The 16,337-nt window shown below is 35.2% G+C and overlaps 1 protein-coding gene across 3 annotated transcripts in view; it reads left to right on the top strand.

Annotated features, from left to right (window-relative positions):
* Nucleotides 1-16,337, top strand: part of FAAH2 (fatty acid amide hydrolase 2) — a 176,944-nt gene that overhangs the window by 84,354 nt on the left and 76,253 nt on the right. For 2 of the 3 annotated variants that reach the window (XM_079124115.1, XM_079124117.1), the window contains 2 exons: nt 287-406; nt 13,699-13,810. In XM_079124115.1, the coding sequence (XP_078980241.1) occupies nt 287-406; nt 13,699-13,810 (232 nt within the window). The remainder of the gene's footprint in view (nt 1-286; nt 407-13,698; nt 13,811-16,337) is intronic. The other variant, XM_079124116.1, reaches the window with a different exon arrangement.

Below are 16,337 nucleotides of genomic sequence, written 5' to 3' on the forward strand. Positions count from 1 at the left end.
CAACTGCTCTTCATGAAAGGCAGCAAGGTGGCTAGGGTGAGCAAAAATGCCATATTTCCAAGAAATTTGGTTGTGTTCTTTTATAGGTATTTTACTGGTTGCCATGGTTTCTCAACTGGTTCTAGTTATCTCAAAATGCTACTTTAGTCTACATGTTATTTTTTGATGTTTCTGCAAGGGAACAAGAACTTAAAGCTCCATAGTCTGCTGTTTTACTAACATCACTATTCAATGGTTTAAGTTTCTCTCATCTAATTTGTCTATTTTTATATACTCATTTTTTAAGGTTGTGGCCCACATTGAAAGTATGCTAGGAGCCTCAGTTCAACATGTTAAACTGAAGCAAATGAAATATTCTTTTCAGTTGTGGATTACAATGATGTCAACAAAGGGACATGATGGGAAGGTATGTTCACTTCTTTCCTTCCTTCTATCTTTCTATAAGTGATTATTAAGATTCTGTTGCAAGCCATATAGTACAGACATAGAGAAAATAAATGGAAAAATAAGAAAAAGTGAAATATTTAAAGAAAAGCTTTGTTCAGTGAGTGCTATACTGGTATACTGGTATACAGTTGTACAATCAGAAGGTAGGTCCACCCATATATGGAAGTCAGTTAAAGCTTCTGTTTTAACTTAACTGCATATACAGGCTAATAGAAATGTTTGTGTAGAGTATGACAGACCCAAATTCAAATCACAAGCCATTTGCTAGTTTTGGTATTTTAGGCACATTACTTACCTATTCCTCAACAGAGATATAAAATTAGGTATTGACACTTACATTACAGAATTATATGGATTAAGAATATTTCCTGTAAATTGCTTGAATGTAGCAGCCTCCCAATGAGAATAACACATGTGGCCCTTACTTCCTTAAGGAAAATAAATAAGTAAATTGCTTTAAAGAAATAAACATCTTTCTTCAAATAAACATCTTAGAAATGCCTTAGAAGATTATTTAAATCTATAAACTGAGAATGTTTGCCTGAAATATAGGTTAATAGAGTATTGCATCATAACTAAAGGAAAAGATTAGTCACAAAAACCCCATTCAGGGTTCACTTCCAATCTTTACATTTGGAATGACCCTTAAAAGCCTGAAAAAGGCAAAGGGAATAAAAAACTGTTCCTCTCATAACTAGAATTATGATGCCTGACACAGAGCCAGAGGTCATAATCACTCACTAGTAATTTATTTCCTCAGAATGGGGATATTGTATAGTCGGCACCTGAAGCTTTTAATAAGACAAATGGATACTGACATTTTATGAACCATGGTTTCTATTGCAATGTATCTGATTTTTAAGAACTTGGTTATTGAGCTATAATTCACACAGCATGTAATTTGTCCATTTAAAACTTACAGTTTCAATGTTGCTTTAGTATAGTCAGAGTTGTGCAACAATCACAATTTTAGAACATTTTTATCACCCCCTCCCCCCAAAAAGTCCCACAGGCATTGGTAGTTGCTATCTAATCTCCCAGTCCTCATCTAGCTCTACGAAGCTACTAATATATTTATGTCTCCATATATTTGCTTATTTTGGATATTCCATGTAATTGTATGATTATACATTGTGTGATGTATTGTTAGTAGCTTCATTCACTTAGCATGATGTTATCACATTTATTCATGTTGTACCATGTATAAGTACTAAATTCCTTTTCTGGTTGAATAATATTCAATTGTAATATTGATAATTTTTTTTTTTTTTTGCAGTGCTGGGGTTAAGAACCCAGAGCCTTGTGCTTGCAAGGCAAGCACTCTACCAACTAAGCTATATTCCCAGCCCAATATTTTGATTTTAAATGTATCAATTGATAGGAATTTGGCTACTATAAATAATGCAGCTGTGAAAATGTCTCCATGTTTTTTTGTTCATCAATTTTTCTATTGTAATTTTTATTAGTTTACTTTAGTTATACATAACATTAGGATTGACATAATTTGTCCTAATTTAATTCCCTGTACTTCCTCTTTCCCTCCTCTCTACCCATTTATTTATTGATCTTTATCTATTGATCTTTCCTCTACTTATTTATAATAGTTTTAGTGCATTATAGATACACATAAAGGTGAAATTCACTGTGGTATATTCATATGTGTACATAGAAAAATTTGATCAGATTCATTCCAATTTTCTTCCCTTTTCCCATCCCTCCCCCTCAATCTCTTACTCTACTCCCTTAATTTTTCTTCCATGTTCAAGGAACATTTTCCTCCCTTTCTTTTTTTCTTTCTTATTTTGGTGTAGCTTCTGCCTATCAGAGAAAAAACAGCATTTAACTTTCTGGGTTTGACTTGTTTCATTTAGTATGATGATCTCCACTTCCATTCATTTAACAGCAAATGTTGTAATTTCTTTGTTCTTTATTGATGAATAGTATTCCATTGTGCACGTATACCACATTCATGTATTTAAATGCAGCTAGTTTGGTTCCATACCTTGGATTTTGTGAATTGTTTGTGTTTCACATCACTGTAGTATACTGACTTTAGACCATTTATATATATACTGAAAAGTGGGATAGATAAGTGATATGCTGGTTCCATTCCTGTTTTTGAGAAATTTACATACTGCTATCTAGCAGGTTGCACTCATTTGCAGTTCCAAGTATGAGTGCACTTTTTTGCCAGTATCCTTGCTGACACTTATTATTATTTGTGTTCTTGATGATTACCATTCTGCTGGAGTGAAATGAATTCTCAGTGTTGTTTTGGTTTGCATTTCCTGGATTGCTAGAGATGTTGAAAAATGTTTTCATATATTTATTAGTCATTTGAATTTCTTATTTTGAGAAGTGACTTTTCATTTGTTTGCCCATTTATTAATGGTTTGTTTGTTTTTTAGTGTCGAGTTTTGGTGTTGAGTTCTTTATATATTATGGATATTAATGCTCTATCTTAGAAGCAGGTTGCAAAGATCTCCCATTTCATAGGCTCTCTCTTCATACTCTTAATTTTTTCCTTTGCTGTGCAGAATCTTTTTAACTTGATATCAACCCACTTATTGATTCTTGGTTTTATTTCTTGAGCTTTAGGAGTATCAATAGGAAGTTAATTCCTGTGCCAATATATTTGAGTATCAAGCCTACATATTCTTCTAGCAGTTGAATAAGACAAAACTGATCTAATTCCTAGATCTTTGATCCATTTGAGTTGCCTTTTGTGCAGGGTGAGAGATAGGGGTCAAGTTTCATTCTTCCATATATGAATATCCAGGTTTCCCAGCACCATTTGTTGAAAAGATGATCTTTTCTCCATTGTATGTTTCTGGCACCTTCATCAAGTATCATCTGACTGTATTTATGTGGATTTTTCTCTGTCTCCTATTCCATTTGTCTTCATATTTGTTTGGAGGTCAATATCATTCTATTTTTGTTATTATGGCTCTGAAGTATAATCTGAGTTTATACTTGAATTGCTCTTCTTGCTCAGGATTGCTTTGACTATTCTGGGTCTCTAATTCTTCCAGATGAATCTCTGTAACATTTTAAAAAATGTTTAGTTGTAGATGAACACAATATCTTTAATTTATTTATTTATGTGGTGGCAAGGATTGAACCCAGTGCCCCATATGGCCATTGCTCTACCACTGAGCCACAACCACGGTCCCCAAATGAAATTTTTAAGTGTTTTTTCCTAACTCTGTGAAGAATACCATTGGCATTTTGTTGGTGTTTGCATTGAATCTGTATTAATCTCTTGGTACTATGGCCATCTTGACAATATTAATTCTGGATATCTGATAACATGGGAGGTCTTTCCATCTTCTGAGGTCTTATTCAATTTCCTTTTTCAGTGTTCTATAGTTGTCAGTGTAGATGCCTCTCACCTACTTAACTAGATTAATTCCCAAGTATTTATTTTAATTGAAGTTATTTTGAATGGGATAGGTTTTTAAATATGCTTTTCAGCAGATTCATTATCAGATTATAGGAAAGCGATTGATTGTATATATTGATCTTGTATCCTGCCACTTTACTAAATGTGCTCTAGAATTCTTCTGGTGAAGTGTCCTGTGTCACTGAATTATAAGATCATGTCATGGGCAAAGAGTTATATTTCTTCTTTTACTATTTCTATCCCTTGATTTGTATCTTCTGTTTCTTTTGGTTAGTTTGCCTAGGAGATTATCAATTTTGCTTAGTCTTTCAAAGAACCAACTCTTTGTTTTATTTATCCTTTGTATTGTTTTTTTATTCTCAATTTCATTGATTTCAGCTCTGATTTTAATTATTTCCTGTCTTCTACTGATTCTGGTGCTAGTTTATTCCTCTTTTTTAGGAAAGTGTAAAATTATATTATTTATTTTGTGATGTAGAAAGTCAGTGATACAGACTGTCCTCTTAGAATTGCTTTCATACTGTCCCAGAGATTTCAATATGTTACATCACTATTCCCACTTGTTTCTAAGAATTTTTTCATTTCCCCCTGATTTCTTCTGCTGTCCATTCATCATTCAATAAAGAGTATTATTTAATCAACATATATTATAATGGTTTCTGTTTTTATCTTTTTTGATTTCAATTTTGATTTTTAATTTCATTCTATTATGATCTCATAGGATGCACTGGATAATTTGTTTTTTTCCTAAATATGTGTTTTTCATAAAATATGATCCATTTAGAAACTATTACATGTGCTGCTGAGAACAAGGTGAGTTCAGTCATTGATGGATAAAATATTCTGTAGATGTCTGTTAGGTCTATTTGATTAGTATATATTCAGTTACAAAGAATCTTCACTTAGTTTAGGTCTGGATGTCCTCTTGAGTGGTGAGAGAAGTGTATTGAAATCACCCAGTACTATACTATTGTGGTCTATGTAATTCTTTATATTGAGAAGGGTTTATGTATAGGTGCACATTTTGGGGGTGCATGAATATTTACAATCATTTTTTTTTCTTTTTTTTTTTGGATTATTCCCTTATCCTTTATGAAATAACCATCTTTGTCTCTTCTGATTAATCTTCACCCGAAGTTCACTTTATTAATATGAGAGTAGCTACCCTGCTTGCTTTCAGTGAACATTTGTATTTTGCCTTTAGTCTGTCAATGTCTTTCTGACGTGAGTCTCTAGCAATCTATTTTTGGATATTGTTTTTTAATCAAATATGCCTGTCTATGTCCTTTCATTGAAGTACATAGATTTACATTTATACTCAGTGTTATCATAGAGAGATGGTTTTTATTTCCTGCGATTATGATTTATTTCTAATGGTTAATTCATAATTAATTTTCCATTAATTGAATATTCATCTAGTACAATTTATCACGATGCTTCTTTTCATTTTAATTTTTTATTCTGCATGAAATGTTTCATTGCATATGTTTTCTAGTACAGGCTTAGTTTTTTTAAATCCTTTTTGTTTGTGCTTCTCACAGGTTTTTCATTTATCTTTAATTCTGAAGGACAGTTTTTCTGGATGTAGTAATCTTACATGGCACCTGTTTTCTTTCAGTACTTGGTGTATATAAAAATATATATCTTTTTTAACTTTACTGCATTTTTATTTTATTTTTATTAGATTTTTTTTATTTTTACAGACTACATTTTGATTTTTGTACATAACTGAGGTACAACTTTTAATTTCTATGGTTGTACACAATGTAGATTCACACCATTTATGCAATCATATATATACCTACTATAATACTGTTTCATTCTATTATCTTTCTGTTCCCTACCCCCTCTCACCCCATTTTTCTCTACACCATCCAAAGTTTCCTTCATTCTTTTCTTCCCTTCGTGACAACTCCCCTTGTTATATATATTCTTCCACTTATCAGAGAAAACATCAGACATTGGTTTTTTGGGATTGGCCTATTTCATTAACATGATATTTTCCAACTTCATCCACTTACCAGCAAATGCCATGATTTTATTCTTCTTTATGACTCAGTAATATATCATTGTGTATATATACCACAGTTTCTTTATCCATTCATCAAACGAAGGGTGTCTAGGTTGGTTCCACAATCTAGCTATCGTGAATTTCCTTGTCTTGGGTTCAGACTCCAAACTCAATCTCTCCCACCACACCTTTTCAAATTTCAAGCCAGGCATGTCTCTCTCCCAGCTGGGTATACAAGTAGATAGATTGTAGGGGGAGAATTTGGTGGATTTCCATGACCAATATTCCCCTGCGTAAACCTCTGTCCACATTTGACTTTCTCCTGGTCACTTAGGCACACTCTATGTCATGCAGGGCAGGTTTGCCAGGCCTGTATTTCAGACTAAACTCAGTTTTTCCAGGAATAGGCTCCCTTTGCTGCCGCACCCCCCTCCACTGTGGCTACAAAATGGTTCCTTCTTCTGTCCTACACATACTGCCAGGAGAGATTAGGCTTCTTTCCTGCACAAGGATATTGTGAAGTGCACCTTTCAGTTTAATCAGGCAGTGTCTTTGATCTCTAAACTCTCTGTATCAAGACACACCTCAGACTTCTAAAAATGCAGGTTTCCTTAATTCCCTTATCCCTCCACTTGGCTCTGGCTGGTGATCTGGCTGGTGACTGCTTGCAGCAGTGTTTGTGATGTGGGCGATTTGTTCTTTATTTTATTATATTCAACCCCCTGAGTCTGGAATCTACTTTGAATGTCCAGTATTACATTCCAGTAAAGTCCCTCCACTTTTTTGGTTCACTCACCTTGCTAAGAAGCTGCCTGTTTTCTTGGTTTCACCCCACAGAACAGCCAGGAAATCAACTTTCTCTATTCTACCATCTTGATCTTCTTCCGAAATTCTCTTTTATCTGAAGTAAGTATGGCTACTCTTATTTTCTTTTGGATTCTATTTTACATGGGATTTCTTATTCCATAATTCACTTTCAGTCTATGTGTTCCCTTAGAGATATAGTGTTTTCTGTAAGTATCATACAGTTCAGTGTTATTTCTTGATTTATTAAGGTACTACATCTTATAATTGTGGTAATCTATTTATATGCAAGGTAATTATTGATAGGTAAAGTCTTACTACCACCATTTTTCAACTTGTTTTATAGTTTTATTGTGATTGCTTTCTTTCTTCCTGTCTTAAGTCTTCTTTTGTAGTTAAGTGATTTATTCCAGTAGTTAGCTTTTTTATTCATTCAGAGCATCATTTTTATTATCTTCACATGAAATTCATAGATAATACAGCCTATCAGTCACATAACTTGAACTTGTCTAATTGAATGATTAAACCACAATATAATATAAATAAAAGGAAATAAGTTTGTGATAAAATAATATGTATTTCTGTGATGGGCTGACAGATCTGTCTCCATGAGAATGTTATAGGCCAGACTCTAAGGGAAATGACTAAACAGACTCCATTTTGCTTTGAGACTCCATGTTATGTAGGAAATAAATTTCTCCCAAGGGAACACCCTGCCTCTTTACCCATCACCAGTTACTTAGTGTGACATGTTTAACAATACAAAATGTATGTAATAAAAAATTGCTCACTTTTGATCCCTGTTGCTCCTAACCAATGTACGATGTAAATGGTAATTGTGTGGTTATTGATAACCATTCTTTAGTTTGTACCTAGGTGACCCACTTCCCCCTCTATCAATAATCTTATGATGTTAGTTTGTAATTTTGAATCATAGCAACAGACACTTATGATTGATGCAATTTTTGGTATAAGAACCACTACAACCCTGTGGTCGGGGCTGTTCTCCCAATAGCCATTTTTTTGGGCATTTTGTGAATCAGCTGGCCAGCCAGCTTAATAAAGACTCTCAAATTTGGTCTTCTCAGTGGTGATCAGTCTTGATTCCCCACAACATTTCAACATAAAAATGTTGGAACATGACATCAGTAGATTCTATAGTAAATTGGATGCTTGTACATATATGTAGAATCAGCATTAATTAAATAACCACAAATGTGACCCTATACACATGGGAAATTTGTTAACTCAGAGATTATAACTGTCTTGTTATTGGTCACATAATTTCCTGTCCTGGTGAACAATTCTTGGTTAAATTAGGAAGGAAATAAAATAAAATCTTCCTTCAAATTACATGATAGCTGCTTTGCTGGAAATTTCAGCTTAAGTTAAAATTACATAAAATATAATCAGTATTTACATTCAAAACAAGTGGAAGGAAATTATAGGATTGGGTTATGACAAATATATAATTTTGTAAAACCAGTAGTTTTTATTCCTTGCTTTGTATTTTTGGTTTGACTATTACAGACTTTTGTGCTTACAGTGAAGAACATGCAAATATCTTTTAATTTTAACAAGCAATTTCAAAATGATAACAATTTTATGTAATTGTAAAGATGAGAATGGAAGCAAATAATGTTATTTATAGTCTATAATATATATGACTAAAGTGCATATATGTTGAGTACAGTGACAGAGGATGGGAGAGTAGCTACTGAAATCAGGGGTCTCTGATGCCCCCATGGCTGTGGCATGCCTGGTTCCTGGGAATGTTTTTGTGCAAGGACACAGTATGCCTAGATGCTGTAACAATGCCCTGCATGAGGAGGCTCTGTGCAAGAGCCTTATCAGTTCTAACCTTGATCTCGGGCACAGGGTTCCTGGGAAGGAAGGAATTCTTATGCTAGACAACCACAATGTTTCACCAGCTCCACTTCTCCAGTTCCTGCCTGCCTTACAGTAATTTTAAACAATGGACTTTCTTCAGAGCTCACAGGGGTCCTAACATTGCACTTTGCAACTATGAATTGCAACTGTGGAAAAGCTACATTGATGTCCAAGTTTCTGTAACTTTCCTGAATACAAAGAATAATGGTTGCATAGTCTTTAACCTGAAAATGAGATGTATATAACAAAAGATTGCTGATGTAACTCTTTAGACCTGCATCTCCATCAGAGACCTGGCTCCATCTGATCCCTCGCTGGACAAGAGTTTGGCCGTGCTGGTCATGATACACACACACACACACACACACACACACATGTTATCCATACCTATATTTTGAATTTGATATCACATTTTACATCTTTCTAAATTGCCTATGTCTTAACATCTTCCTGCAGTTATTAGTTTGTAGTTGTTTTGCTTTTTATTTTTCATACCAAAGATGTATGTGAAGGGTAATCTTGGTCCTTGGCTTGACTAAATTGTGACATTATTAGATAATCAGTTAAGCACAATTCTGTGTGGCTCTATGAGCATGCTTCAAGACATGATATGAATTAACAAACTGATACAGGAAGACCTTTCCTGGATGTGGATGGCACCATGCAATAGGCTGAGGGACTGGATGAAAAGAAAAGTGGAAGAAGGTGGAAGCATGCATATGCATACATACTCAACTCTTTTTGGTCAGGTGTGTGATTTGCTGCTGCAATTCCCTGTGTACATTAGCCCCCAGATTTTTTAACCTTTAAATGTGACTCACGCTGGGGATATAGCTCAGTTGGTAGAGTGCCTGCCTCACATGCACAAGGCCCTGGGTTCAATACCCAGCACCAAAAAAAAAAAAAAAAAAAAAAAAAAAAAAGGTGACTTTCATAGTTGCCTTTACAAGGGATATGCAGACCTTCAGACTCACAATAATTATTATTATAATTATTCTCCTTTATTCTGAGGTTTCCATTGCATTGGAACCACTACACTAGCTACTGGTTTCCCTGGCTATCTTGCCCAGGGAGCCATTGTGAACATATTCATTCTTAGATCATATAAGCCAATCAAATATGTGTGTGTGTGTGTGTACATGTGTGTATGTATCTCCACTTCCTAATGTATCTGTTCCTCTTGATTACCCAGAATAATGCACATTTTGGTAACAGCAATGATTCTAGAAAAACAGTTTCAAGAATGAATTTCCATAACTGATTTTGTGGTTTCTGGAGTTGGATCTTATTATGGTTTCGATCTGGAAAGTCCCACAAAGGTTCATGTACAGAAGACTTGAAACCCATTGGAGCAATATCCAGAGGTAGTGTTTTGGGTAGTGATTGGATCCTGAGTGCTCTGACATCATCTGTGTATTAAACATTTTGAAGAATTAAAAATTCATAACATGATGAATTACATTTATTGATTTCTGGATGTTGAACCAACCTTGCATCCCTGGAATGAACCCCACTTGATCATGGTGCACTATCTTTCTAATTTGTTTTGCATGTGATTTGCCAGAATTTTGTTAAGAATTTTTACATCTATGTTCATCAGGGATATTGGTCTGAAGTTTTTTTTCCTTGATATGTCTGTCAATTTTTGGTGTCAGGGTGATACTAGCTTCACAGAATGAATTTGGAAGTGTTCCTTCATTTTCAATTTTATGGAATAATTTGAGTTATATTAGTATTCTTCTTTGAAGGTCTTATAGAACTAGGCTGAGAATCATAATTGTGTGGTCATTAATAATCATTCTTTAGTTTGTACCTAGGTGACTCACGTCCCCCTCTATCAAAAATCTCATGATGTTAGTTTGTAGTTTTGAATCACAGCAACAGACACTTATGATTGATGCAATTTTGCTTTTGTTTGTTGGTAGGTATTTTTGTTATTTTTTCTATTGACGTTTTAATTGTAAACAAATGGGGTACAACTTGTTTCTCTGGTTGTACGTGAAGTAGAGGTGTACCATTTGTGTAATCATACATTTACATAGGGTAATGGTGTTTGATTCATTCTGTTATTTTTTTCTTCCCCCCACACCTCCCACCCCTCTTTTCCCTCTATAAAGTTGCTCCTTACTGCATTCTTGCGTCCCTCCCACCCCCATTATGTATTGTCATCCACTTATCAGCAAGATCATTCGTCCTTTGGTTTTTTGAGATTGGCTTATCTCACTTAGCATGATATTCTCCTATTTCATCCATTTCCCTGAAAATGCCATCATTTTATTATTCTTTTTATTATTATTTATGGCTGAGTAATATTCCATTATATATATATATAATATATAACACATAATATATAATATTCCATTATATATATATCACAGTTTCTTTATCCATTCATCAAATGAAGGGCATCTAGGTTGGTTTCACAATCTGGCTATTGTGAATTGAGCAGCTATGAACATTGATGTAGCTGCATCACTGTAGTATGCTGATTTTAAGTTCTTTGGGTATAAACTGAGGAGTGGGATAACTGGGTCAAATGGTGGTTCCATTCCAAGCTTTCTGAGGAATCTCATTACTGCTTTCCAGAGTGGCTGCTACAATTTGCAACTCCACCAATTTGCAACTCCACCAGCAAAGTACGAGTGTGCCTTTTTCCCCACATCCACACCAACACTTATTATTGCTGTGTTCTTGATAATAGCCATTCAAATTGGAGTTAGATGAAATCTTAGGGTGGTTTAAATTCGCATTTCTCTAATCACTAGGGATGATGAGCACTTTTTCATATATTTGTTGATCACCTGTATATCTTCTTCTGTGAAGTATCTGCCCAGTTCCTTAACCCATTTATTGATTACGGTCTTTGTATTTGGGGTGTAAATGTTTTTAAGTTCTTTATAAATTTTAGAGATTAGTGCTCTGTCTGAAGTGTGTGTGGAAAACATTTTCTTTTACTCTGCAGGCTCTCTTTTCACATTATTAGCTGGGTATATAGCTCAGTTGGTAGAATGTTTGCCTCACAAGCACAAGTCCCTGAGATCAATCCCCAGCACTACAAAGAAAGAAAAAAGTGAAAAAAGTACTTGGTATATATTATTTCAACCCTCCTAGTTTTTTGGATCTGGGTTGAGAAATCAGTTGAAATCTGAATTAATTTTTCTCTAAATGTGACTTTCTGTTTTTCTCTTTTGGCTTTTAAAATTCTAGCCTGATTCCGTATATTAGGCATTTTCATTAAAATGTGCCTTTGAGACCATATGTTTTGATCTTGCCTATTTTGAGTTCTATGTAGATCTTATATTTGGATTTACATCTCACTCCTAAAATTTTTTTTAAAAATTCTGCTATTTAATTGAAAATGTTGTGCATTCCTTTAGTTTGTATTTCAGGACCATCATCTACACCAATGATTCTTAAATTTTGTCTCTTGATATTATCACAAATTTCTTGAATACTCTGCTCATGATCTCTTAGTATATTTTCTGTATTGTCAACTTTATTTTCAAGGTTATATTCTTTGTCTTCAAATCCTGACAATCTATCTTTGAAGCAGTCTAATTTATTGGTGATGCTTTCTATTGATTTTTAAAATTTTATTGTGCTTTCCATTTATACTATTTCTGGTTTGTTCTTTTTCATAATCTCTCCTTATTGTAATGATCTTTCACTTCCTGTCTTTTCTCTCTAATTTTGATCCTTATATCTTCTTTTTTTTTTCTTTTTAGCTCATTGAGCCAGTTACCTATGACCTTTCTGAATTTTTTCTCTGACATTTCTTCTATTCTGTTGTCAGTGGAGTCATTTGTGTATGTGCTCTGGTCTGTTTGGGTCAGTTTGTTCCTTTGCTTTTTCATGCTGCTTGTATATCTACCTATCTGTTGGGATGGTTATTGCTTCTTTTATTCAATGGACTATTTTATGTACTTCTTTACCTTCAGATGCCTCGTGCTGGGTGAATATCTAGGTATGGGTTGTTTAAATCAATGTGTGTCCTCTGCTATTCCCAGTATCAGCACCAATTTGTAAGAAGCCACTGACCCCTATTTACCACAAATACTTCAGAACAAAACCACATACTATTCAGCCTTATGAAAAAATTGATGGTACTGTTTTCTACAGTTCCTCTAATTCAGGTATAAACTTGAAATAACATTCTTGACAAAGAAAGCAGTGATGATGCTGTGATTGGGAGTGTTATCCTCTTTTATGCATTTCTTTCATTTAAAATCTTGAGTTTTCAAAATATTTTACATTGTGCACAAAATCAGGATTGTACTTCCTGGGCTAGTCTCCTGCACACATTTTGTCTTAATCATAGAATTATATTCTATTTCTGAGTAATTTATATATGTATTATACATATTAATGGGGTTTAGTGTGATATCTAAATACATGCCTATAGTGTGAATTGATAAAATCCAGCTTCCTTCATTTGCCCTTCCCACAATCCATCCCAGCCTCTAATAATCACTTCTCTACATTCATTAAGTCCCTTTTAATCTACCACATGGGAGAGCAAATATGTAGTATATGTCTTCCTGTGTCTGGCTTATTTCACATAACATAACTTCCTTTAGTTTCATTCATTTTCTTGCAAATAGCAAAATTTTATTCTTCTTAAATACTGAATAATGTTGCAGTCTGTGTATGTGTGCATACATGTGTGAATGCATATATATATGTGTATAAATGTGTGTATATATACATATACACTTATTGATTCATCCATTGATAGATTATTAGGCTGAGTCCATCTCTTAACTATTGTGAATAGTGTTACAATAAACATGGGCATATGATCCCCTTGATATGTTGATTTTATTTACTTTGGTTATGTATCCACAAGTGGGATAGCTGGATCAATGTCGTATATCTATCGTTAGTTTTTTTGACTAATGTCCATGATACTTGTATGAATTTACATTCCCACCAACAGTGTATGAGAGCTCCTTTTTCTTTCCATTCTGACAAGCATTTGTTTTTGTTTTTCTTGTTTGATAATAACAATCTAACTAGGGGGAGGTGATATCACATTATAATTTTGATTTGCATTTCCCTGAAGGCTAATGATATTGGCCATTTTTTCATTAATGATATTTTTACAGAAAATATTCTTGTGTTTTCTTTCTTGTCTAAATCTCAGGAACCCATGAAATTTGTGGATCTCCTTGGTGACCATGGAAAACCTATCAGTCCTCTTTGGGAATTGATCAAATGGTGCTTGGGTCTGTCAGTATACACTATTCCTTCCATTGGTATGTAAATCATCTTCTTTGATGTACTTGTTTGATATATTAAGGGGAGGGAAGAACATTCTACCAAAAACATCCTAATGAGAACCACTCCCAATGTTTGAGGAAAGATGGAACATATGAATAACTTAATCTATACCCACCATATTCTAGTCTATCACTGTGTACCAAAAAGTGTCCTGTGTACTATATGCCATTCATTTGCTGCAAATTTATTATGATGACCATTTTACTGGATTAGAAACCATAATGCAGTAAGTCTATATCACTACAAAGTTAAGTAGTACTCTTCAAACACTGGTATTACAATTTCAAAATCTGGTGAGAATTTCAGTATTGTGGATTTCAATATCTAAATGTAAAATTTGAAATGATATATTTGACCCTAGAAATAATTCCACTCAATAATATTTTGATGAATCAACCTACAAAATAGTAATCACTACTCTTGTACAGTAAGTTCAGTTCAGAAACTCACAGAATTAGTATGGTTAATGTATGCTTATTGAAGAATTGATGATTGCTGTTATTGTAAAAAATGCTTATTTTATTGCAGCACATTCTGTGTGGGTGAGGAAAAGGGTTCCTGACAAGGGTTCCTCTCAGAGCAATGGGATGGCTGTGTACTAATCACTAAGATATTTATTTAATAGAAAAAATGACAAGAGTCAGAATTATCTCTAGAATGGGTGTGTGATGGGTTGAGCCTTTCTTAAGTGTCTGGCACTAATGAAATGGAGAAGCTCATGTTTTCTTTATTTAGTGGTACAGATCAAAGGAGCTTCTTCTGTGAGAAACGGTATAGGGTAGAGTTAAGCAAGCCATTTTGCTCTAGGTGGTCATTGGCACATCCAGGGCCTGCAAATTCTGGCAATGAAACAAGTGCACAGAAACCATATATCCCAGGCAATCTCAAATAGTTTCTCATAACTGTCAATTCCTGAGAGCCAGATTTCTGTGTCCAATAGCTCAACCAAGCCTGGTTTTATTTGTTGGCCATGGATGGTACCCTGCATATCCTCCCTGTTTCTCTTTCTAAATGTAAATGATGGGCAGCTACTTTGAGATCCTGGATCTTGGTTCTGAGGGTACAGCAACCTATTATCATGATATAAAAAAAGAATTAGTACCAAATATATCATTCCAATAATATACCATGCAGATTGTTTCAACATATTTCCAGGATTAAAGCCTTTCAATTCATGAAGTAATGATCAGCTAGAGACGCAGGGTCCATGAAATCAATTTTGCTTTTTTGAATATCCTGGATGTGATGATGTGACTTCATAAGATCCAGGCTGTATGAAAAAATGTGACTCAGCTAAGGTCTCAAGGCAGTTCAAACCCTTAAATCCAGGGGAGCAGGTGCTCTAGGTGCCCAATCTGAGTCACAGTCCAACAACAGCACACAAAAAGTCACTCTGGACCCAGGAACTCATGCAGGAGATTTTATTAGGAGTATGACTAGAGCATCCACTTAGGGCTGGAACGAAGGAAAAGAAGAGAAATTGTGTGGGAGCTTCTCCCAGATATTGGAATCTCCTGGGCTGGCAGGAACCAATAGTGGAGAAGAATACTTGCAAGCTGACTGATGAACCAATGGCTAGCTAGGATGTTCACAGACTGACAAGCTAGGTTGTAACTTGGGAAGTGGGGAAATGACTGGACGAGGGAGCAGCTTTATATTATATTCCCCCATTTTTGGTTTTATAAGAAAATCTCTTTGGGGTACATGGACAAAGGTCTATCTTCAGTAATTGCTTCCTGCTGAGTGTGGACATAGAGCTGATTCAGGGGAGAGATGTCGTCATGGCAGGAAGGAGTTGGGGACCCAATGGTTCCTCTGGGGAGTGCACTTGTAGCCAGGCTCCAATTCTGTTCCTGTGAGATCCTGATATTCCTGTAATACAAGCTGATTCAGGTTCTGGAATGGGAGAAAGGGTGGAGGGCTTGGTGGCCTTCAGTCTCTGATGGAGGGGTCCCACAGGAGTGAGTGAGTATTGGTTGGAAGAAGCCTGTGGATTAGAATCTGGAGAGGGGGTTAGTGGATTGAGATTAGAGCTTAACCCGAGAAATGTGTAGCCATCCTGGTAAATCTTGTACCTTGACAGCTGTTGGCATGGCCAAGATCACCATATGGGGAGACATTTGGGAGACAGAGGGACGGTAGCCTCCTGAGGAGGAGAGATAAGAACTTGGTCTTCTATTTGAAGAGGTTGAGCCAGGGGGCCAGACAAAGGTTTAGGTAGGGAAGAGTCAGCATAACCCCATAGAAATGCTCGAATGTGGTTTAGGAGAGGAACGGATATATGAGAAGGAAGAAGGGAAGGAAGGGGCACTATCCCAGGGGGCAGGATGGGACGACCATACATCAGCTCAAAAGGGGAAATATTAGCTGGTTTCATTGGGAGTGAGTAAAGACACAGAAGTGCAAGGGGCAGAAGTATCACCCAGTCAAAGTGAAGTTCTAAAGAGAGCTTGGTTAAAACATTTTTAAGAGTTCAGTTTGCTCTTTCTACTTTGTCTGATG

Source organism: Sciurus vulgaris (assembly GCF_902686455.1).
Source record: "Sciurus vulgaris genome assembly, chromosome: X".
Lineage (NCBI taxonomy): Eukaryota > Metazoa > Chordata > Mammalia > Rodentia > Sciuridae > Sciurus > Sciurus vulgaris.